At 34.5% G+C, this 24,738-nt stretch overlaps 2 protein-coding genes across 2 annotated transcripts; one reads left to right on the top strand and one right to left on the bottom strand.

The window, feature by feature from the left end:
* The first annotated feature begins 1,244 nt into the window (after positions 1 to 1,244).
* On the top strand, positions 1,245 to 6,664 carry LOC114307085 (tubulin beta-1 chain). The gene is made up of 3 exons (XM_028252446.2): positions 1,245 to 4,069; positions 4,563 to 4,832; positions 5,796 to 6,664. Exons 1-3 carry the CDS (start codon positions 3,676 to 3,678, stop codon positions 6,470 to 6,472), a joined length of 1,341 nt encoding a protein of 446 aa, XP_028108247.1. The 5' UTR covers positions 1,245 to 3,675; the 3' UTR covers positions 6,473 to 6,664.
* A 15,110-nt stretch (positions 6,665 to 21,774) lies between these two features.
* On the bottom strand, positions 21,775 to 24,168 carry LOC145821570 (uncharacterized). Its single transcript, XM_082918096.1, has 4 exons — positions 23,895 to 24,168; positions 23,090 to 23,452; positions 22,663 to 22,736; positions 21,775 to 22,617 (listed from the first exon to the last, which is right to left on the bottom strand). The coding sequence occupies exons 1-4, from the start codon at positions 24,166 to 24,168 to the stop codon at positions 21,775 to 21,777; spliced, it is 1,554 nt and encodes a 517-aa protein (XP_082774222.1).
* Positions 24,169 to 24,738: the final 570 nt, after the last annotated feature.

Genomic DNA, 24,738 nt, shown 5'->3' with positions numbered 1-24,738 from the left:
ATATCAAATGCTATTGTTTTAGTTATTTCTCATAACGAGTAACATGAAGAAAGAAAAGTAAATTGCTAATGTTGTTGAATGAAAAGAATGTTTTTGAGAAAAGTTCCTATATAAGTATATTTCAGTATAAACCGTCACATTATGTATATGATATGGTTTGATGCATTTATGATCATAGCTATCTGTATGTTGCTATTGTTTAGGATCATGTTGAGATCCCTACTGGACTTTATGTTCATCCCACGTTGCTAATCCTTTTTCAGGTGAACGTCGAGAGGTGTTTCAAGATTGAGGATCTTCTTTATGTGTTGGCCACGGGGCCTTTTATTTGTAGGTGGAATGCCATTGATGTAAAAGGGTTAAACCCTTTCTTTTAGTGTTAAAGATGTAAGCCTGCGGGTGATTTATTTAGTTATGTACATGTTGCATTTTCGAATGAGAGAATCTTTATTTATTCTTACAAATGATGTAAAGAGTTTCCACATGTTATCTCTGTAATTGAATAAATTTAATAAATTTGGTAAGGGACTCTGAGTAATAAAATGTGGGGCGTGACAGACCTTGTGTTGGCTATGTCCACTGCTAAACGTAGGAAGTCCACAGTGTCTCGCCCCTCGTATAACATCGACAAATTTCCATCTGCCGATAAAGCCAAGTCTTTTAGAGAGTCTTTCTCCTCTAAGACAGTTCATCTAGAACGCCATGTCCAGCCAAATACTTTTGAGGCCATTCCTATTCGACCATTGTTTGATCCATTAGAAGGTGACTTAGTTTTGTCCTTATCCGGCCGCCAAAACCTTGATTGGGTCAGCGAGTTTTATTGTAACATTGAGGGTATTGATGATATTGGCCCTTCCTTCCAGTTCTAAGTCTATCTCTGTTACCCCTGATCTTATTAGAGAGCTCTTAGGCATTGACCGTGTTTTTTCAGAGCACTATCTTTTCCCTGTCCGACCCACATGTGACTTTAACGAGGTGGCCACTACCTTGTGTGGTACGCCTCGTAGTTGGATCAAGGGTGCTCTGATTAAACATTTTGAACTCCTTCTCCAGTTTCGTCTGCTCAATCTTATTGTCTGTGCAAATATCATCTTCACCACTCATTGTTTTGAAATCAATCAAGAACAAGGTTTTGTTCTCTTTTACATAGCTCGCTATCTCTCCATTAACCTTGCCACCTTTATCCTTTGCAAAATGATTGCCGTTTTTGGGAACAAATAGTTAGGGTTGCCCTGTGGTTGTTTGATTAACCGCCTTCTGTCTCATCTTGAGGTCCCTATTTATGAGGATAATGAGTTTGCCTTCCCTATTAAACCTTTCACCAAAAAGACCGTCTCTCAGAGTCGGGCACATGTTAAGGGGGAGTCTTCTAAGGCAGGGTCCATCTTCTGCAGGTGATGATGATCTTTTGGCTGAGGAGGCTGAGTTTGATGTCGCCACAGTAGGAGTCGAGCTTTAAGTAATCCATGACTGCTTATTTTCATATTTGGTTTAGAATTGCTTGCTTTCATTTTTAATTTTTGGATACTTGTTTCATTTGATTTAGAACTGCTACAGTTGGATTTTTGAGCTTTCATGTCTCATGTACATTGGTTGCTTTTTATTATCTTATTGAGTTCCACAGTTTTGGTTTTTGTGGTATGTTGCTCATTGTTTCACAGGTGGATGGTTCTATATTGTTCAAAATGGTTTTTGTGATGGATGGTTCAACATTGTTCAAAATGGTTCTCTATAAAATCAACATTTGTGTTTTTGCAGCAGTGTTTTTTTGTGTCTGATAGGTTGTGTTAGTGAGTGTGTCTAGTGCATGTGTTTTTTAGGAAAAATTGTTAGAAAATTTTTGTCCGAGAATTGACAAAGGGGGAGATTGTTAGGTCTCTAGTTGCCAATTTCGCGAATAAACTCAGTTTAATAGAGTTGTAATTTTTCCTTGGTTTTGGTCTTTCTGCTCGAGCGGGAATATTTGCGCTCGAGCGGAGTTTGCACCGTCTCAGTAGTTTGGCTTGTCTGCACAAATACTGGGAAGTGTGTTTTTGCGCTCAAGCGTGAGTTCCAGCGCTTGAGCAGAGACTTGTTTTAATCGCATGCGTTTTAGTGACTCCTCTCAAGCGGCAAGTTCTGCGCTCGAGCGAGGTACGCGGCCCCTGTTTTCTGTATATATGTGTTTAATTCTTTTTTTAGGGTTAAGGCTTCTAGATATGTTTTGGTAGCTCTAGGATTTTCTTTAGAAGCTATTTTTCTAATTTTACTTTGATGTTTTCTTAAGTATTAAACTCACATGGTTTGATAATTCACATTAAAGGGTTGTTTGAGTGATCATCTTCGAGAGCGTTCTTCTTCGGTAGAATTCAGAGATTCAAGCGTGGAGTATTCAAAGGTGTTCGAAGCTGTGCGCAGTCGTTAAGTCGATGTGGATGTTGTGGAAACAACATCAATCTAATCAATCTTGAGACAAAGGTTGCAGTAGAAGATATACAAAGCGTTAAAGACAAATTGACAAAGTTTGAGTATTTTGTATTTTTTCTTTCCTTCATAGTGGGTTGATTTGTGGCGTTTCACCCATGGTTTTTTTAATTACAATTAGAGGTGCTCCAATAGTGATTTTCCACGTAAAAAATTGTGTGTGTCTATTTATTGTTTCTGAAACAACAATCTAAATCACTTTCGTACGTGTTTGATGATTTAGGTTGTTAGTTTTAATTATTTGAAAATTGGTACAATTAAATCTTGATCTAATCACAAATCACTTAGGTTTTTTAAGTTGTGTGTGAGAAAGAAGTGTACTATTTTGGAGGATTTATAATGGTCTTCAATGGAGGTTCAATGAAGGTCTGTTATACAAGTCTTTAATGGAGGAAATTTAATTTCGGACCAAAGTCTTCTTCAAGGGCGTAGGTGGGTCAATGTGGAAGTATGGTTAATCAAAAGTGTGTAGAAAAGAGGATCAGTGGTGTATGTATAATGGTTATAAGTGAATGGTGTAATTGTAATTTTAAGTGTGTGGATTGAGAAAATTAATTAATAATCAAAATAATAGGTGTTTATATTGAGAAAAGATACACATTGAGCTAATTAGTGTGAAAATAAAATTTTTCCAAACAAACATAAGATTCATATCTTATTTTCTTGATATCTAATCTTATAATTAAATAAACATGTAATACATATTCTATCCAATTAAACAATCCTAAAATTATAAATTCTAAAATTACAATTGCATAGATTCTAATATTCTTTATCAAATTTGTTTAAACAAACACAACCTAGTATATAATTGATCCTAAATTATAAATTTGGAAAAACCAGCCTGGCGTTAAACGGCAACGTTATTACGCACCTACCACCAAAAACAACCGTCATACTTCCGTCTCCAATTCAAATTTCAAAATTCACCACTCAACTTCACCGTTGTCTTTGTATCCGTTAAAGGCCCTCGAAATCCGCATATCTACCTGTCTCTCTCTCTCTCTCATCAATTCCTATACCCCCAATTCAAAATTCAAACCGTTACTCTCTCACGCGCGCACACACACATTATTATTATTATTATAAATACACACATTACATTGCCTTTTCATAATCCATCATCATTATCTCTCAGAACACATCTCTCTCTCTCTCTCTCTCTCTCCCCCCAAAATCCCCAATCTCTCTCTCTCTAGAAAACAAGCCAAAATGCGTGAAATTCTTCACATTCAGGGAGGCCAATGCGGTAACCAAATCGGATCCAAGTTCTGGGAAGTGGTCTGCGATGAGCACGGCATCGACCCGACGGGTCGCTACCACGGCGACTCGGAGCTCCAGCTGGAGAGGGTGAATGTCTACTACAATGAGGCTAGCTGTGGGCGGTTCGTCCCTCGGGCCGTGCTCATGGATCTGGAGCCTGGAACCATGGACAGCATCAGATCCGGACCTTACGGTCAGATTTTCCGACCCGATAACTTCGTTTTCGGCCAGTCTGGGGCTGGAAACAACTGGGCCAAAGGCCATTATACTGAAGGTGCTGAGTTGATCGATTCTGTTCTCGATGTTGTTCGGAAGGAGGCTGAGAATTGTGATTGCTTGCAAGGTATATATTCATATATAGATTTTTTTTTTGTTTTTTTTTTAAAACCAAATCAAGCTCTTTTAATTAATTTCTTAAATCAAGGGTTTGGATCTTAGATTTGAGGAGTTATTTGTGATGGGAAATGTAAAGTTAAATTTTTTTCGGCTTTTCCTTTCTTTTCTCTTTCCAGATCAGTCTTCAAATTTTAGATCCAAAAACAGTATTAGGTTAGGTTTTGCAATTGCTCTTTTTTTTTTCTTCTTCTTTTTGGGTGTGAATATTTTAGATCTTAGGTTATTTTTGTCTTTAATGATTGATTGATTTTTTTTTTTTTTGAATTTTATTTTTTAGTTATGGATGGTCTTGAAAATTGAAAAGTTTTTCAACACAATTTTTTAAAAAAAAATATTATTACCAAAAAAAAAAAAAACGTTTGAAAAGAAAATACATACCTTTCTCAAAGTAAACCAAGTCTTACACACACACATATATATATATATATTATTATGTGCAGGCTTTCAGGTGTGCCATTCACTGGGAGGAGGGACAGGGTCTGGAATGGGGACGCTTTTGATTTCGAAGATTAGGGAAGAGTACCCGGATCGGATGATGCTCACTTTCTCCGTGTTTCCATCTCCAAAGGTCTCTGATACAGTTGTGGAGCCTTACAATGCTACATTGTCTGTTCATCAGCTTGTGGAGAATGCTGATGAGTGCATGGTTCTTGACAATGAGGCCTTGTATGATATCTGCTTTCGTACCCTCAAGCTCACCACTCCTAGCTGTAAGTTTTCTTTTAAGTCTTTTTTCTTAAGTTTGATTCAATCTTGTTATGATCAATAATTCCATAAAAAACAAATTGAGCATAAAAACAATGTGGTTGCAGAATTCAATAAAAAAAAACTACCTTTGTTGCTTTCAGAGAGATTTAAAAAGACTTCTCTAATAGTATATGTGAGCTTTGTTTTGTTTGTCGTTTTAAATGATATGACAATGATGCTTTCAGATTTGCTTTTTCATTGATTAATATGAAAAACAAATGTGATGGGTTGTCATACATTTTTAATTGACAAATGATCTGCCAACATTGCGTTTTGTATTTTTTTTCCCCATCTCTCCTGAATTATTAATTTTTCTATTAACTACACATATGAATGTGGTTTCACATGGGTGGTAGGGATCACACATATGTGTGCAGTTGGTAAAAAAATATATGTAGCAAAGTTGATTGTGCATTGAGATGGGCGTGGTTTGAGATCATTACGTTATTTTTGGTCTCAATCAATTATGGTCGGTCAAATCAACAAAAATTCCAAAGTGAAATCTTGAATCTCACTTTTGTTAATTTGACCGATCATAATTGGTCGGAACTATAAGTAATGTTGTGATCTTGAACCACAAAAAATGGACTGCTAGGGTCTCACAAATGCTGTGAAAACTTGCTCTGTTACCTAATTTTTCACACAATCATCTGATGAAGTGGAGAGAAGTTTCCTACATCTAAAAATTAGTAAGATAAAGACAAGTCACCCCATTCTACATAAAAGCAGACATAACTCAATAAAAAAGTTGTTCTGTTGCCATTTTGTCTTGTAAAAACTTGCTTCAGATTAATACTACCACTTCCCAAATTCCATATTTGTCAGACACAAATGAAGTTCTCTTTCTGCACTAATCTGTATATTCTGCTGTGTTTTGGAAGTTCAATCCACACTGATCTGAATCACTTTCTTTCTTCTGTAAACAGTCGGTGATCTGAATCATCTAATATCTGCAACAATGTCCGGAGTAACATGCTGCCTAAGATTCCCTGGCCAACTCAATTCTGATCTCCGCAAACTTGCTGTCAACCTCATTCCTTTCCCTCGCCTTCACTTCTTCATGGTGGGTTTCGCTCCCCTGACCTCACGTGGATCCCAGCAGTACCGGTCTTTGACAGTTCCAGAGCTCACCCAACAAATGTGGGATTCCAAGAACATGATGTGCGCAGCTGACCCAAGACATGGCCGTTACTTGACAGCCTCAGCTATGTTCCGCGGAAAGATGAGCACCAAGGAAGTTGATGAGCAGATGCTAAATGTCCAGAACAAGAACTCTTCCTACTTTGTTGAGTGGATTCCCAACAATGTCAAGTCCACTGTATGTGATATCCCTCCCACAGGCCTCAAAATGGCGTCAACTTTCATTGGCAACTCAACGTCGATACAAGAGATGTTTAGGCGAGTGAGTGAACAATTTACTGCTATGTTTAGGAGGAAGGCGTTTTTGCATTGGTATACTGGGGAAGGAATGGATGAGATGGAGTTTACTGAGGCAGAGAGCAATATGAATGATTTGGTGTCAGAGTATCAGCAGTATCAAGATGCAACGGCTGATGAAGAGGGAGAGTATGAGGAGGAAGAAGAGGGAGAATATCAGGACTAATTGCATGTTGATGGGTGTGGGTTTATGGGGGACTTTCTGTGTAATAGTAGCAGTAGCTCACTGTTAACAGTGGTTGTAACCTCAACTTCCAGTTTTTTGCTTTTTTGTTTCAATTTGTAGGAAGATATTGGGTTACTGGGTATTAATATTGTCATCCTTTTTAATACTGGGTTATTATTTATTTCTCTGAAATATCATTCTGTTATGGAGCCCATTTACATTGTGTGAGGCAAGCAATTGTTTAAGATCCTTTCAAAAACCATTTCAAAAATAAAAAATCAAAAGGTTAATTTTGATGTGTGTGTAGTGAACTCATTTTCATAAAAATTTGCCAACCTATACTTGGATAGTTTGGTTTGTTTAACAATCGCTATGTTTGGTTTATAGATTTGGTTTATAAAAATAGTCATAAAAAAAATAAAATAAATTAAAAAGTGAATAAAATAAAATTTCACATTTAAATTATAATCATTTTATTTTTTCTTTCATGAAACTCACAAAAATAAAAAAAAAATCAATCCAAACGAAATTTTTACAGTTAGACTAAAATAGGGAGTGCTCTGGGGAGAACGGGGTTAGCTCCTGGAGATTAGGGTTTCACATGGCCAAGACTCTCTTATGAAATTACCAAGATCAACCTCTACAAGGTCTCTCTCTTTCTCTCTCTCTCTCTCGTGCTTTTTATTACTTAAATTGGTTTTTATGTTTATTCTATTTGTGGGTTTTGTAGGATGGTAGGCGTGCCAAGGCCTGGGGAATCGCCTTATAAGGACGGTGAGTTATTCGGTTTCATTTTTTTTTTATTTGAAGTGTTCAATTGATGTTTGGTTTATGAGAAAATGGAGAAAAAAGTGCAAAGAAATATGAATTTTTGCAAGTGCTATGGTTCTTCTTGTTTTGTAAACCCCTCCTCCCAAACACTACAGAAAAATGAAAGAAGGAATCAAAAAAAAAGGAGAAGCAGTTGTATATGGATTAAGTGATGTGTATCTATGAGGTTCAAAAACCATAATGTGCTCAGTCCTGTACAAGGCATATCTCATGAACCACCTCTTAAAAGTCATTTCCTTATATTGGTTCTCTCCGGACCTTTGGCAGATGATAATTATTTTAGTGGTCCTATATGCGTGAATTAGTAATCCTTGTTGATTACAACTCTGGTGGTGAATAGGGTGGATAGTGAATGAATAGCTCTGGAACCCTTACAATTTTGTGGATTCTCAAGTGGGTTTCAATGAGTTTGGCAGGGGAGAAACTTGTTTGGAGTAAAAGCCTTCGTTTGTCACCCATTTGTGATGAGATTGTTGAATAGGAGCCATTTTTCACTGATCCTGTATGTTGAGGCCATATGCTAATCATGAGATTTTGAAGCAGTGTGTTGGTAACTCTTGGTATCTTTATTTACATAAACAATGTTACTAGGCCTGGGTTGACTATCAATAAGTTATACATCCAGTTGCTTCTATAGAAGTCTTAGTTTGCAGGTCACGATCTCCATTAGAATGACACAACGGAAAATTTCCATTGAATGTCATGGACCCGAGAATACAGTTGAAAGCTTCGGTTCAAGTGCAAGATTGGATGGGACACAAAATTTTGCAAATTAGGACCTGACTACTTGTCCGTTGGGAACATTTAATCCCATGTATGGCATGGGTGGGATGATCTTGGCATTTGATCCCATGGTAGTAGAGGAATTGGATGTCGTGGGACATTCGATCCCTCATAACCCTATCCGTGAAACAAACATGCCTAAGTTCAAAGGAGTTTGAGAAAGATATTTGGCACTTGGATCATGTTGATTTCATAAAAGAAAATGAGGACGACTGATGCTTGGAGGAAACATGCCACTCTAGAAATCGAGTATGGGAGTTTGCAGCAATCATTGTGAGTGTCATGACTATATAAGAATTTATTTATTTGATCTCTAATTTGAGGACATAGGAAGTTGAAGAATTTGAAGAAAGGCATTTTTGTAAGGCTTTGAAATGAATACAATATGAAAGTTGTTTTTTTTAGATACATTGGAATTCAAACATCCAAACAGGGACTAAGCCCTTTTCTTATGGTTAAAAGCTAGCTTTTTGGCTTTTTTCATTGTTTCATGTGAGAGATGATGTGACCCAAAATGGGTTAAAAGTTGGCTTTAGCTTTTTATGCATGTTGCCAAAACAGCCCTCAGCCCACCATGTTTGAAACCAAGAGAGCTCTGATTTCAACAGGTAGGTCATTTACAACGAGAATATCCTCAGGTTGATCAACTCCAAGCTTGGCTAATGCGTCTCCACACAGATTTCCTTCTCTGTAGACGTGTTGTGCAGTGCATTGACAGCCATTGAAAATTATTCTTGCATCTTCCAGTAAGCCTCTGAGAAGGTGTTTTTCTCTAGGTCCCTCTCTTTAAGCAGTTTCACCACTTCCTCTGAATCTGTTTCGATTATCACGTTGTTGAAGCCTTTTTGGAGGATAATGGTGAGGCCTTTGTACACAGCCCATAATTCTGCCTCGAGGCTGGTGCAGTTCTCAAGTCTGCCATAGAAGCCACAAATCCATGCTCCCTTTTCATCTCTGATCAGTCCCCCAAAATCTCCGGGTCTGGCAATTCTGTAACAGCCATCAATGTTCAACTTGAGGGTACCTGAAGGAGGAAAAATTCACTTGATTAGCATAAGTGTTGGTCTTGGATTAGTAACAGACAGCTGAAAGCTTGGTTGATTTCTCTAGAAAATTCTGAAATATATTTGACACTCTCAAAAGTACTAATTTTGTTTTGAAAGATTTTTGGAGTTTTTGTTTTTCCAAATTTGCCATAACAACTGAAAACATAATGTTTCAAGGAGTATTGTTACCAATACTGTTATTCTTTTTTAAGTTACATAAAATCCAGTTCCTCCAAGATGAATTTCTCGTCTCAAGGTACCAATTTATGGTGAAAACAACCATCCACACAATCTTAGCTTTAGAGCAATTTTTAAAAAGATGATCCAAATCTTCCATCTTATTGCAAAAAAGGCAGGATAGGTTTTTAGTCAACTCTCTCTTCACCCTCATTCAATTTGTCAGAAGCTTTCCATGGAGCACAACCCAAAGGAAGCACTTAATCTTTTGAGGAATTTTACATTTCCAGAGCCACTGCCACTTTTTACTTTGGTCATCATGCTCCATATACAGTTTGTAGGCACTAGATGTTGAGAAGTACCCATCCAGAGATCCTTTCCAGTGTGGCTGATCCATAATTGGATTGTAAAGAGGGGGGTTTTTTCTCTAAAAATAGCTTCAGCCACACTAGTTGGGAAGCTCTGGTTAATAGTATTCACATCCCAATCACCTTCATCATTAAGGAGAGTATTCACCTTAATTAACTCAGAACCAACATTAGGGGGAATTAGGGAGCGGGGAACAGTTTCTTCCAGTGGGTTTCTCACTACACCACCAATCACTCCATAGATTGACATTAGAGTTGGCACCAATGGACCATCTAACACCTTTTTTCAAGATGTTTTTGGTTTTTGCTATACTTCTCCACACATGAGAAGCCTTCTTTCTTCTATTCCAGTTGCAAAGATTGGAATAGTTGAGATGTTCGGCCTTAAGAACTTTAATCCACAAGCTATTCTCATTGTTAAGAATTTTCCATCCAAGTTTGGAGAGTAGGGAAATATTGTGCTCACTAGCTTTCTTGATTCTCAGCCCCCCAAGTTTTTTCGTTTACACACATCATCCCATTTAAGAAGATGAATTCTTTTCTTGTCCATAGTATCCCCAGAGGAAGTTTCGATTGATGCAGTCAATATCATTACACACCCACTTGGGGATTACCATGGTTTGCATGGAGTACGTTGGAATTGCAGGGGTAACAGATTGAATCGAGGTTGTTCTTCCTGCCATAGACAGGACTTTCATCTTCCACCCAACCAGCTTGTTTTGCATTTGTTCCAAATAAAATAAAATTGGTTTCGGTTAGCTCTCTGATGTAAAATAGGGACTCCCAGATACCTCCCCAGATCAGAAGTAATAGGAATATTACAGAGGCTACTCAACTCCCTAGCCTTTCTTCTGTCAATGTTAGGTGACACAAAAAGCTTTGATTTCTGGAAATTGATTTTTAGTCTAGAAATGGAGCTAAACTCTTCCATAACTTCAGCAATCAAATCACAATGTCTGGAGTCAGCCTTAGCAAATAGAATGAGATTATTTGCAAAGAACAGGTGAGTAATGCAAGGCCCTCCCTTCTAGCTTTCCTTATCAGCCAAATGGCTAATCATGTTGGATAGCCTTCTCATACAAAGCACAAATAGATAAGGGGATAAAAGATCTCTTTGTCTTAGATCCTTCACGGGTCTAAACTCCTTTAACGCTTCCCCATTCCACAAAATGGCAGACTACACTGTTGTGACACAACACATGATAAGATCAATCCACTTCTCATTGAAATTAAACTCATGAAGAGTTTCTCTAAGAAAGGGCCAAGATAAGTTGTCATAAGCCTTCTCAAGATCAATTTTCATGACCATACTACCAGTTTTGCCTTTCATATTTCTCATAGAGTGTATAGCTTCTTGAGTAATAATAATGTTCCAGGGATAAAGCTGCTCTGATTACGTCTCCCAATATCATCAAGAAGAGGTCTAATTTGATCCACCAAAATTTTTGTAATGACTCTGTAGGTCACATTACAGAGACTGATGGGTCTGAATTGTTTCACCCTCTTAGGGCTATTAACTTTAAGAATGGGTGCAATCAGAGTTCTATTGATCTCCTTAGGAATAGAGTTGGTAGCGAAGCAATTTTTAACAAAGGAACACACATCAGTGCCAACAATGTCCCAGTACTTATGGTAGAAGACAGCCTGAAAGCCATCCCTTCTAGGAGCTTTAAAGGCTGTAATATTGTTCATAGCTTTCTTGATCTCAGTATCAGTGATATCCCTATTTAAGTCTCTATTATCCTCCTCAGACAACTTAGCAAAAGCTTTATTACACCAGTGGTCTAAAGAGTTGGCAGTAGGGTTTTCAAACAATTCTTTTGAAATAGTTTAAAACCATGTTTTTGAGCTCAGAGGGATCATCAATCCAAACATCATTATTGTTTATAAGAACCTCAATTTTAAGTCTTCTTCTCTTGATCAGGGAAAATTGAAGAAGTGTATTGTTTTTCATTAAAAAAATCTTGCTTTCATTGACTTCACAGTTTTGGCTTTGCGAATACTGACCTTATAGTACAGATTTCCTGACAATTTTTGAATTGGTAAATTTATATTTTAATTGGTTATCCTGCACCAAAGCTTCAGCTAGGAAACCCATGAGGTTGATCTTAATTATAAAGTGATTGATTAAAAAGTTTGAAGCCTCCATGAGGTTTCTTTTGGAGTAGTAGGATGGGAAATTTGTCAAATAGCAAGGAAGAAGCCTAGAAGAACAATCAACACACGACTCCCAAGGATCATGGGAAATCCAAAATTAGGCAGCGTAGTTCATGTAAGATTCAGAGTACAGTCATGAGATAGTTACTACTGATGGCGAAGGAAGCCAAATAAAATTTGTCAGAATTTTATTCCATCAAGGAGGGACCTGATCGCATAAGTTTTGGCTGAAAATGTCTTTCTAGATAGAGTGGAGTGGCAATTTGAGATTTTTGTTTAGCAAATCATTTAGCTAAACAGTGTATATTCGTTGTGTATGTTAGGTATACTACTTAGTTTCTCTATCAGTTATCTCGGTTTATAGATTGGTAGCAGCTGAACTACAATAATTACTTAACAATTTTACTGGCTTTGATAAGATTTTGCACTACTAAATTAAGTTAATCTGTATGCTTCCTGAATTAACAGTAAGTGAATTATATAGGCTTGCCAGCTGCAGAAAACAAGAAAATTAGCAGAGTTCACAAGCACTGTTGGAGATACGTTCCAAACTCAAAGGGCACTGAAGAAAGCACTCCAAAACTAGAAGTTCGAGCAGCTTGATATGCCATTTTGTTAGTGGTTGACTGGCCTGTCATACATACTGGGATGTCATTCATTTTGCTCCAAGGTATGCTATATTATTGAGTTGCAGTCATTGGGAGAGTTCAGTTAAATAGACAGTTCTCCCCAGATCCGGTTTTACTGAGAGTCTCATACTCTAAGCTCCCTTTTTAGATAATATTCGTTGGATCAGTTTTTAGTTCTGGATGATATGTAGTTTTCATGTGAAATTCATTGATTAGTGGTTATGATCTTCTAACTTGGAAGGTCAATCAGGGAGTTGCAATTATATTTTCACTCTTTTTACACCTTTGTTTTGTTTGTTTCTGTTTTCTTTTTTTGTATTTCTTCCTTACTCTGGTTCTATTTTGCATCTCTCTTCCTTTGTAAATAATAAAAAAAATAAATAAATAAATAAAAGGTCTTCTTTATGAAAACAACGAAAATTGTTTAATGGGTGTTGGAAGTATAATGGTGATATGTGCACACGATACTCCCAGCCAATGATGTTTTGAATGTACGATGAATGTAGCTGATTTTTTCTTCCATCCGGCTAACCAAGGTGGGTTAAGTTACTTTCATCAATTTTATGACTACTATCTCTTACTTGTTTGAGAACATATTTTACTTGGTTTTGTACTATATTAAAAAAATTACTCTTAAAAATGACGACAAATTTGGACCATTGGTGGTTTTTTATTATTTTTTTTTAAAAGCTAAGAAAAGATAGAGAGACTTGAAATCTGGAGTACATGACCTTCCAAACACGTCCCCATCATATAGTGGCGGCCAAAAGAATAAATTTCTACAATTGGAGATGACTTTTCTGTTGGTGATCCAAATGGTGAGCAGTGTTGGATTTGGTGGGCTCATTGCAAGACTTATTTGGTGATATAAATTATTTATTTTGTAAGAATAATTGAAAAAATAATTTTTATGAAAATCAGATTTAATCAAATAATTGTGGTTACAAAAGTTGATTTGATATTCAATAGAAGATGTTCAAATTTGAAAAATGATATATATATATATATATAATATTGGATTTGTGTTTACCTGATAAGTGTGCCACTAAATCTGTAAATCATAAATTTTAATTTTGATTTAAAAATACATATGTTATGTATAGTCGAAGGGGTAAAGATGTTTTTGAGATCTAATGTCTCATGAGTTCAAGCCTCATTTACTTCATTATATAGTTTTTTACACCATGAGAAATTTTCACATATTAATAGTATAGATAGATAGATATAGTAGGGGTAGCCATTGACTGGGTTAGGTCTTTGCTCGGGTTGGGCCTAAGTTAGAAAAAATAATGAAGGGGCACTTACTAGCCGGTCCCATGCAAACAAATTAATACTCACCAAATCCTGCCCTATTTCAGTTTCCAATTTTACCCCTGAATGTCACACTACACGCGTGAATCAAAGAGCATATCACGAGGTCTATCCTGTGCGCGTGAAACACACGCTCCTTCTCAAATGTTCTGATTTGGAAACTATTCTGAGGCGATTTGGAAACCATTCTGAGGCGATTTGCGATTTGGAAATCAAAACAAACGAAGAGATTTTCCTTGTATCTCCCATCGTTTCCAAAGAAATCACCTCTGTTTCGATCAATAATCTGATTCCGAACAGATTTCCAGCAAATCCTTCACCGTTTCGATCTACATTCCCTGTTTCGTTCATCTTCAACAAACTTGCGAATGAAACGTGAGTCATATTCATCTTCCGTTCTTTTTTTATAACTATAATTAAGTGATATTGAACTTCATAATAATCACATCTTCATGTTCATTTGCTATACAATAACAGATTTGCTTGTTTTGCCCAATTCAGTGAGAAAATTTGCTATAAGAATGATAGATTTGCTTAATTTTCTTAATTGAGTCATAAAATTTGTTATATGATGGATTTGCTTCCATTCTTCGTTCATAACTGTAATTGAGTTATAAAATTCGCTATACAATGATAGATTTGCTTACTTTTGCTAATTCAGTGATAAAATTTGATATATAATAACAGATTTCATTACTTTGCCCAATTCTGTGAGAAAAATTGCTATAAGAATGATAGGTTTGCTTAATTTTCCTAGTTGAGTGATAAAATTTGTTATAATGATGGATTTGCTTCTCTTCTTATTTCATAACTACGGATTTGCTTCCCTTCTTCTTTCATAACTATAATTGAGTAATAAAATTCGACTTGAAACTATTTTCAATAATAATCACATCTTCATGTTCATTTGCTATACAATGATGGATTTGCTTACTTTTGCTAATTCAGTGATAAAATTTGATATACAATAACAGATTTGCTTACTTTGCCCACTTCAATGATAAAATTTGCTACAACAATAATAGATTTGCTTAATTTTCCTAATTCAGTGATAAAATTTGTTACAATGATAGATTTGCCTCCCTTCTTCTCTCATAACTATAATTGAGTGATACAATTCGACTTGAAGCTATTTCCAATCTGTACTATACAGTATTAATTTATGAGCGATATTCAACTTCATAATAATCACATTTTCATGTTCATTTTCTATACAATGATGGATTTGCTTACTTTTGCTAATTCAGTGATAAAATTTGCTATACAATGCCAGATTTGCTTACTTTGCCCAAATCAGTGAGAAAATTTGCTATAAGATTGACAGATTTGCTTAATTTTCCTAATTGAGTGATAAAATTTGTTATAACAATGGATTTGCTTCCCTTCTTCCTTCATAACTATAATTGAGTGATAAAATTCGACCTGAAGCTATTTTAAATCTGTACCATACAGTATTAATTTATGAGTGATATTCAACATCATAACAATCATACCTTTATGTTCATTTCCTATACAATGATGCATTTTCTTACTTTTGCTAATTCAGTAATAAAATTTGCTATACAATTGTTCTCATCTTCATCATGATACTTCATGTTCTTTTGCAATTTGGAATCTAAACTTTGCTACACAGTTATATATTTGCTTAATTTGCATAATAGATTGATAAATTCTACCTAGTTTGCCTAATTTAGTGATAAAATTCTTCTTAATTTTCAATGTTCATGCTCAATGTTTTTGTACAGATGTTGCCAGCCATCATCAAAGATTACGTCGTCGAGAAACAAGTTTCTCAAAGAAGAAAAAGATTGAAAAAGTTGAGTTTGTTATAGAGCCAACAACACATGAAAGTGAAAATCAACTAAAAGTTAAACCTGAATCTAACATTGACAATGAGGAGCCCAAACAGGAACAACTGAAACAACCTACAGAGCTCCACAAACCAAGAGGGAAGAAAAAAATTAATGGAAGAAAAACTAGGACTGAACAGATACATGATAATGAAGCAAAGTATGTCTACCGTTCCAACATTCAATCTCTTATCAAATTTTTCAAGACAACAAAACTCAGAGAGGAGCATTTGACAGTATTGAGAAAGACACCTTTTTCACTTCTGGTTGATACATTGAGTGAAAACAAGGTTAAAAGAAGAGATTCAATTAAATATGATGATGTGGTTGCAAAAATTTTACAAACTTACCAAATGGATGGAACCACATTTGAAATTGCTGGGAAGAAACTGAAGTTGAAAAGAAATGACTTCAAATTAATTTTTGGGATTGCATGTGGACAGAAGAGTATGAACCTTGCATACGGAAGAAAAAATGAGGTAGTTATGGTGCAAAGAAGGAAAATAACCGAGAGCAGAATGACAAGTGCTTCAATCCAAAAGTTGATACCGAAACTTCTGAGAAGCAACAACAATGAAGATGTAGAAGATGTTGTTAGGCATGTGTGCCTTCTGGTTTGTTTGCTTTTGTTGTATCCGGGTACTGGGACAACAATTGGTTGGGGGTTCATGAAATACCTCGAGAATATTGATGAAATGAAGTCTTATGATTGGTGTGGCGCAGCAAAACAACATCTTACAAGATCAATAGCACGCAACATCAACCAAATTGATAGAGTCTGCGGATGTGTGATCATCTTATTGGTAAGTAAATACCTCACTTACAACTTGTAAACTATAATATTTACATTTACTAAATACTAATTTATAACATTTTTTTTGTCCTCAACAGTATTGAATATGTGAGCATGCAAAGATCATCAAACCAAATGACAAGAACCCAATCCCAAGATTTGCAAGATGGAACATTACACATCTGGGAGAACAATTGGCAAAGTCATCCTTGCATGATCTGAAACATATTGAGGTATCCGTTCATATCCTTTGTTTTCTTTAAACAAATATTAGATTTTGTTATGCAGTGATAAATTTTAGCAAGACTGATAAATTCTTCTTAATCTTCATGGTGTCACATTTGTGGTAGAAAAATTATTTAGGCATTTCATCTGTGCTAGAAAATTATTCAATAAACAAGTTTTATCAGTGTATAACCTTTATTTCTTTAATTGAGTGATGGATTTTGCTATGCAGCGATAAATTTTCATATGGACTAATAACTTTTTGCTCACAGTTATAAATTTTCTTAGTAAGCTTCATTGAGTGATAAATTTTGCTTAATGTTGCTAATTCACTAATAAAACTTGTTATCATGAAGCAAAATCAAATGATAAATTATTATTATACATTTGAATCACCGAATGATAAATTATTACTTAACTTTGCGTCATATCATTCTTTTTAATAATTTTCATTCATGTAGGAGAGCAATTTGAAAGACACAATTGAAGAACAGAACATATACAAGCAATTGCAACCACAAATAGATGATGAGCATGAAGATGAAGAATGTAACTTTGAGGAACAAGAGGAGACTGAATTATCTGAAAAGGAAGAAGAACCAATTATCACAAAGCTATTTAGTCTCAGTCCAGGAAGAAATTCACCGAATCCAAAGCATCAAACAGGTGCTCGAAAAAAGAGGAAATTAACAACATTGCAATCAAAAAAGAATGCAAGAAGGAAAGCCAACTTTCAGCATGAAACTGAAGAAGGTCCAGTTCATGTGCAAAGAAATGGGCTTTCTTTTGACAACCTAGAAAATGATGAAGAAGAAACAATGGTCAAACAGAAAGTTGGTCCAACAACTTCCCTACGATTCAAGCATCAAACACCGGCTGACAAGAGGAAAGCAAAAAGGAAACTTGCCTATGAAACAAATATCTACCATGTGAAAATTAATGAACATACCTTTCAGAAACTAGAAGAGAATGTCCTGATAATCCAAAGGCTAAAAATGGAGAAGGCAAGAATCCAAGCAGAAAATGATGAGCTTAAGGACCAACTCATGAAGCTCAGTAAACAAATGGAAGAACAGAGCAAGAAAGCAAAGATACAAATGGAAGTCAAAGATGTGGAAATGGTGCTACTTAATGAGAGAATTGCAATGTTTGTTGAATCAAATCTCTACCTGGACAGTGAAGAAGAACAAATCGTAGTTGAAGTTGAAGCCACCACTCCCAAAACATCGCCTCTTGTGAGCTCAATGATAAAAAGGGTAAAAAATAGAGAAACAAGAAAAGAGCACAAAGATCCAAATTTTTGGTACGTAACGAAAAGGCAACCAAAGCAGAACAAGACAGTTGATGAACTAGAACCAATGGTTGAAGAAAGTGTAAAGACCAGAAAAGAAGAGCAGACACAACATCAACGTCCAACAAAACAAATTGACACTTCCTATCTAGTGTTTCACAAATTGCCAAAGAAATCAAGGATGAAACTCACTAGTCTTTAGGCAACAAAAACCAGCAGGCAAGAACATGATTTGGTCCTAAAATTTTCAAATTTGGAATCTAAATTTTAGTATATGGTCATGCATTTATCAATGTATAACCTTTGTTTACTTCATTCATTGATAAATTTTGATATACAGTGATAAAATTTGCTACATAGTGATAAATTTTACTTAATTTGTTTGGTGGAGTGATATATTTTGCTAATCTTCATCGTGTCTCATTTATGGTATCAAATTATTTAGGCATTTGAGTTTATGTTCTCTATTTCATTTCATTGTTCGGATTTGATACATCAACTAAAATTTGATACTCAATTTGTTCCCCTAACCTTTGTTTCCTTAATTGAGCAACAAATTTTGGTATACAGTGATAAATTTTGTTTTCACATTTGCAGTTATCCAATCTTACAAGGAAAGGAAGTAGACAGCTATTTGTACTTGGATGATATTGACAAAATAGTCAAATGCGAAGAACTTTTTGGAAATGTAAAATCAAATCCCTATTTGTGCATATATCAATTATAATACCAAATAATAATTCTCTCATTAACCTTGTTTGCTTTTGTTTTTACAACAGGCAATAAATGTATACAAGGAAATCTTAATGACAGAAGAGCAACTGAAACCAAAGTTCAGCCTCAGCTCGCAAGCAGGAACAATATATATATTTACTACATCATGCCATGTAAGTAAATTACATATATATATATGTATATATACTTCATTACGATATCAACCATTCCCCTTGTCTAAATCAAGTGAATAAGTTCTCATTCATCAAGTCTTATAGTGATAAAATTACCATTAATGAATTACATTGTAACCAAAACTAATATATTTGCAAAACACAGTATTTGTTCACCACAAAGGATGAGGCAGAAACAAATCAATTGTTGAACAACATGATGTTAGAAGCTGTCAAGGAAAGATATCTTCTTTTCCCAGTTTTCAATGAAAAGCATTGGACGTTGTTGGTACTTGATACTAAAAATGGCTTATGGAAGTTTTACAATTCAATGAGACCAAGCACAGAAACAGATAACCACTTAAATGAGGCAAACAAAGTGGTAAAACACCAATTAATTATGATATCATCCATTCCCCTTGTCTATATCAAATTTTATTATGCATTTATTTGTCAAACACCAATTAATTATTAATATATTTTGCAGAGAAAGGTTATTGAAAAATACCTTCAATATCACAATCTCAAACTCATTGAAGGTAACAAGTTTCATGAAGAAACAAAATTGCAATGAATTGTCCCCAACAAGTTGATCATTCGTAAGTTTCTAAAAACCAAAACACATTACATTGATAAAATTATCATTGATGACTACTAACTTTGTTTTTCCAATGTCATCGTAGACTTGATTGTGGCGTCATAGTTTGTTACCTCATGAGAGAATATGTCTGTAACAAAGATATCTTTCCCAACTTAACAAAGGAGGAGTGCCACCAAATCAGAGCAAATATCATAGATGCTTTGTTGACTAACCAACAGACAGACACCCAGCAAATTGTTGATGAGGCAATAGAAGCGGTGCTTGAAGACAAGGAGTTTTGGGACACAATACATAAGGACAACCATGCTTGAATAATTTTGGACAAACATTATAATCATTTTGGTTCTTACTTTACTTCAATGAATATTACAATGCTTGGTTGTTACAATGTCAAATTTGATTCAATGAAACATTCAGTCTTTTTTAACCAGATTGTTACCAGATATGACTATTGATATAGGTCTTGTTTTATGCAAATTTCATTCAAAAAATTAATTATGATCTGATTATTTGTGTCAAATTTAAAACTTAATAACAGGTTTGGAGTCACTATACTGATAATTATTTTTTTTTTTTATAGTGTTTTGTTTTCACTCATAAATTTATCCATGTTTCAACAAATTTATCACTGTAAACACTGATAAATTTTTCACTGTTTAAACAAAAAAACTAGCACCACTCTCTCTCATCCTTTTTTTCCAAACTGAATTAAACAAAACGCTATAAATAAATAAAAAATTTACCTAAATTGAAAATTAAAACACAAACCCTATTACATTGTTTTGATTATTTTGGTTCTTCATTTGCTTCAATGAAACATTTAATTTTTTATCCATATTGTTAACATATCTAGCTTTGGATATCAGTCTGGTTTTATGCAAATTTCATTCAAAAAATTGATTATAATCTGATTATTTGTGTCAAATTTAAAGGTTAATAACAGGTTTGGAATCACTATACTGATAAAATTATTTTCTTATAGTGTTTTGTTTACACTGATAAATTTATCACTGTTTTAACAAATTTATCACTGTCAACACTGACAAATTTATTACTGTTCAAACAAAAAAACCACTACCCCTCTCTCTCTCTCTCTCTCTCTCTCTCTCTCTCTCTCTCTCTCTCTCATTCTTTTTCCTCAATTCAAGTAAATAAAACACTATAAAAAATAATAAAAAATTTATTATTTTTTATGTAGCCATATCGTTACCAGACCTGGTTTTTCATATCAGTCTTGTTATCCAAATTTCATTCAAAAAATTGATTCTTATCTGAGTATTTGTGTTGAATTTAAATGTTAATAACAGGTTTGGAGTCACTATACTGATAAGTTTATTTTTTATAGTGTTTTGTTTACCCTGATAAATCTATCACTGTTTCAACAAATTTATCACTGTTAACACTGATAAATTTACCAATGTTCAAACGAAAAAACCAGCGACTCTCTCTCCTTCTCTCATTCTTTTTCCCCAATTCAAGTAAACAAAACACTATAAAAAAATAATAAAAAATTTACCTAATTGAAAATTAAAACACAAGTGCTATTACATTGTCCAAATTGGAAATTAAAATACTGTTACAATTTGTAGATATTCCCAACTTTGAGAATGAATGTAAGAACATGCCATCCTTGGTGATTTCTGAATAATCAAAACCATTTGATACTTCAGTTAAACAATTCAAACATCCAAAGCTAGCTTATGAGTGACCACAAAACAGTATGCAGACTAAGAACTTGTTGCTAAACCAAATAAACATGGTAGTTGATTTAAAAAAATTTACTTTTTAAAGCAGTTAACACAACAGATATGCAATTATGTATTCTAGAGATTTGATCTACACCTTTGTATTGTGGAAATTTTTCCTGGGAAAACTAGATAACTCCATACAATGATAAATTTATCACTGTAGAAAAGAACATTTGCTTGGATATGACAGTGATAAATTTATCAACCACTGACATAAATGTAATAAACCATCAACTCTTCCCACACAATAAGTGATAAATTTATCATTCTTCAAAATAACAAAATTCAAGAATCACATTAATGGTACATTTATCATTCTTACAAAAAAATAATCCATCAACTGATCCAAACCAACCAGTGATAAATTTATCACTTTATAAAACACCAAAAAACAGCAACTACATTTAACCCAAATCAAATGACATAAATATGTGAAACTTAATCCTGTAAAAATATCAGCAAAAAATATAGTTTCTGATCAACAAATTCCTCAATCATTCAATGCGAGTACCAAAATGATACATCTTTCAAAAAATACTCAATCATTCAATGTAAGTAACACCTCTCAACTCTCAAACAAAGTAATTCAATTAAAATCAATACAACTAAAGCAAAGCTTGTTTACATGTCTTCCGATTATGAGTTCCCATCTTTCCACACCTACTGCATCTAATTCTCTTGATTTCGCCCTTAGAAGGTATTCTCTCCGTTCTTGGACGTCCAGCTGGTCTCTTACAAAGAGGAGGTAAAACAACGTCATCATCAACAACTACATTTGGCTTCCACATACTAGGGACTGGATAGATAGAATGTAAATAAGAATCACAATAACTACTAACACGGTAGTAATCATCAAGAAAGCAATTCAGATCCTTCCCACTCCTCTTTATAGCACAAAAACCATGTTTGTAAGGAAAAGAATCAATTTCCCACAATCGACAAGAACAACAACGTTTCCCAATATCAACCATAACTGAATGATCCAATTGGATTTCATAAATGTCATCGCTACATTTCTTAACTATCCATGCTTTTGTATCATTAAAAGCTTTTTCCAACTTCTTCTCTGCAAAAGGACAAACAATACGATTCCACTTATTCTCAACTTCTCTCATTCTTGAAAATTGCTCCATTAGTTTCACCCGTATAGCATCAACAAGACTAATTGAAAACAAATGGCGTTCATCCCTAATCCATGAATTAAAAGATTCCGTAGCATTTGCGCACATTTCACCATAGCTCTTGCCTTGAAAATAAGCGTTACACCAACACTCATTAGGCAAATCCTCAAGAAACCTCTCAACACTATGACCACAACGACCCTTAAATTCTTCAAATAGCTTATTAAACAACTCAATAGTAGGAGCATATGCACATCTACTAAAAAGAGTAAGCAAATACTCTTTTGATTCACGACTCTTCACTGACAAATAAGTCTTCAAGTTTGTCTTCAAATGCATTAAACAAAAAGAATGACAGGAAAACGGAAAGACCTCAGCTAAAGCTTTCAGCAAACCTCCATGTCGATCAGTAACAAACGCAATATCCCTCTCCGGAGTCAAAATACCTAATAACTTTGACAAGAACCAATGTCAACTGTCATAACTTTCACCATCAACAATCGCAAAACATAACGGATACAAACCTACAAACAAAATATATATATATATATATATATACAAGTTATCAGTAACAAATTAAAAAGATTACAAAAAGAAAATCAAAACACAAAGTATATAACATATAGCACCAGCCATAGATAAATTTATCACTGTATAAATATAAAAATTTAATAAAAAGTATACAGCATAAATTTATCACTAACAGATTGACCGTACTCAATTATCAGCACTCTCCAGTAACAAAAATGATAAAATTATCACTATTTCAATAATAATAACACATAAATACAAAATATACCTTGGTTACCATCTTTCGCCGTAGCAGCCAATAAACAACGTTTGTATCTTCCTTTCAAAAAAGTTCCATCAAGTATCAACACAGGCCTACAATACTTGAAACCATGAATACATGCCTCAAAAGCGAAAAACAAGCATTTGAAATGTCTTCCTTTACTATCAATATCAAATTCCATATCAAAAACACTCCTTGGATTGCAAGCATTAGCGGCATCAACATACCAACGAAGATCGTCAAATGATGATGAATAGTCACCAAAAACAAGACCCCTTGCTTTTTCAACACCCGTCCAAGCTCGCCGATAAGAAACTTCTGTTCCATAATAGTCCTTGAAATCACAAACCACCTCACTAACGAATATCACTAGAAATTAGCCCACCAATCATACTTGAAGTCATCCTAGCATGTTTAATTGTACGAAAAGAAGATCCACAAGTATGAACATCATCAAATTGTTTAATAACAAAAGCTTTACTATAATTTTCCACTCTAGCATGCACGCTCCATAAACATCCCAAATCAGTCTTTCTCTTACAATGAACAATGACACGATCCTTATCATTCTTAACAAAATCAAAATTAAAACCGGAATGAATAGAATACTTTGACAACGCATCTCGAAATTCAACAACTCCTTGAGCAAACCTTTGTCACACTCCTTTCATACAATTAACCCACCCATCGGAGAGCAAATGTTTCCGTTGATTTGAATAAAATGAAGGCAAAAAATCATTTTCACAAACAACACTACTACTACTACTACTACTACTACTACTACTAGCTTCACCATCACAAATCATAAAACCTTCACCCAAAGAACAACACTTTACAAAAATATCAATACGATGAATATCACAAGAAAGTGCCAGTCCAACCATAACCTCCAAATCCTCTTCACTTTCTAGACCACAAGAAGAATATCCAGCCATTGAATACGATATATTCAACGAACTACCAACTAACTCACTCCACTTTGCACACAATTTATATACTAAATCCTTGAAATTAAAATCATCATTATACTTGATCACCAATGTCACACCTCTAAACTTGCACATAAGAAACAAACAATTCTCCATCACTATAAATCTTGCAACAAACAACAATTACATTTCAGAAAACAACTCAAACACCCTAAAACAAAATTAAATACAGTGATAAAATTATCTCCTATTCCCATACTCACTCATAAATTTATCACTGTTGAAAAAGTTAATCCAACATCATCCCTAAAATACACAGTGACAAAAATTATCACTGTATAAAATAACAAACCAACACCTGTATTCAATCAACACAATTTCGTAACCAAAAAAAATAAAAATCTAAAATTCAATGAACAAATACATATCTCAAAACTTTCAATATCATGATCAAAACACAAATTCAATCGCAACAGAAACAACAGAGTAACAACAATATCACCACAAAATCAAAATCACCAACTCAAACTAAAAAAAACCAAAACATTGAAATTGAAATCAAAATCAAACATACCAGTTGACCTAACTCCACAACACCACAAGTCAGAAAATGTAGCTATACACCAAATGCGAAATCGCAAATAGGAAGAATCACCAAACACGCAATCACAAATCACAAATCACGAAGATATACCAAGCGCGAAATCAGAAATCACGAAGCTCCAC

This window comes from Camellia sinensis, chromosome 3, assembly GCF_055761805.1.
Source record: "Camellia sinensis isolate YWXY chromosome 3, ASM5576180v1, whole genome shotgun sequence".
NCBI lineage: Eukaryota > Viridiplantae > Streptophyta > Magnoliopsida > Ericales > Theaceae > Camellia > Camellia sinensis.
The sequence above is the reverse complement of the archived record's forward strand: the minus strand, read 5'-3'. Positions and strand labels throughout refer to the sequence as shown.

Coding starts and splice junctions, on each gene's coding strand:
- LOC114307085 (XM_028252446.2), top strand. CDS start 3,676: ATGCGTGAAATTCTTCACATTCAGGGAGGCCAATGCGGTAACCAAATC. Junction 4,070..4,562: donor GAATTGTGATTGCTTGCAAG/GTATATATTCAT, acceptor TATTATGTGCAG/GCTTTCAGGTGTGCCATTCA. Junction 4,833..5,795: donor CAAGCTCACCACTCCTAGCT/GTAAGTTTTCTT, acceptor TTCTGTAAACAG/TCGGTGATCTGAATCATCTA.
- LOC145821570 (XM_082918096.1), bottom strand. CDS start 24,168: ATGGAGAATTGTTTGTTTCTTATGTGCAAGTTTAGAGGTGTGACATTG. Junction 23,453..23,894: donor GTGTTGTTCTTTGGGTGAAG/GTTTTATGATTT, acceptor GCTAATTTCTAG/TGATATTCGTTAGTGAGGTG. Junction 22,618..22,662: donor TGCTGAAAGCTTTAGCTGAG/GTCTTTCCGTTT, acceptor ATGCATTTGAAG/ACAAACTTGAAGACTTATTT.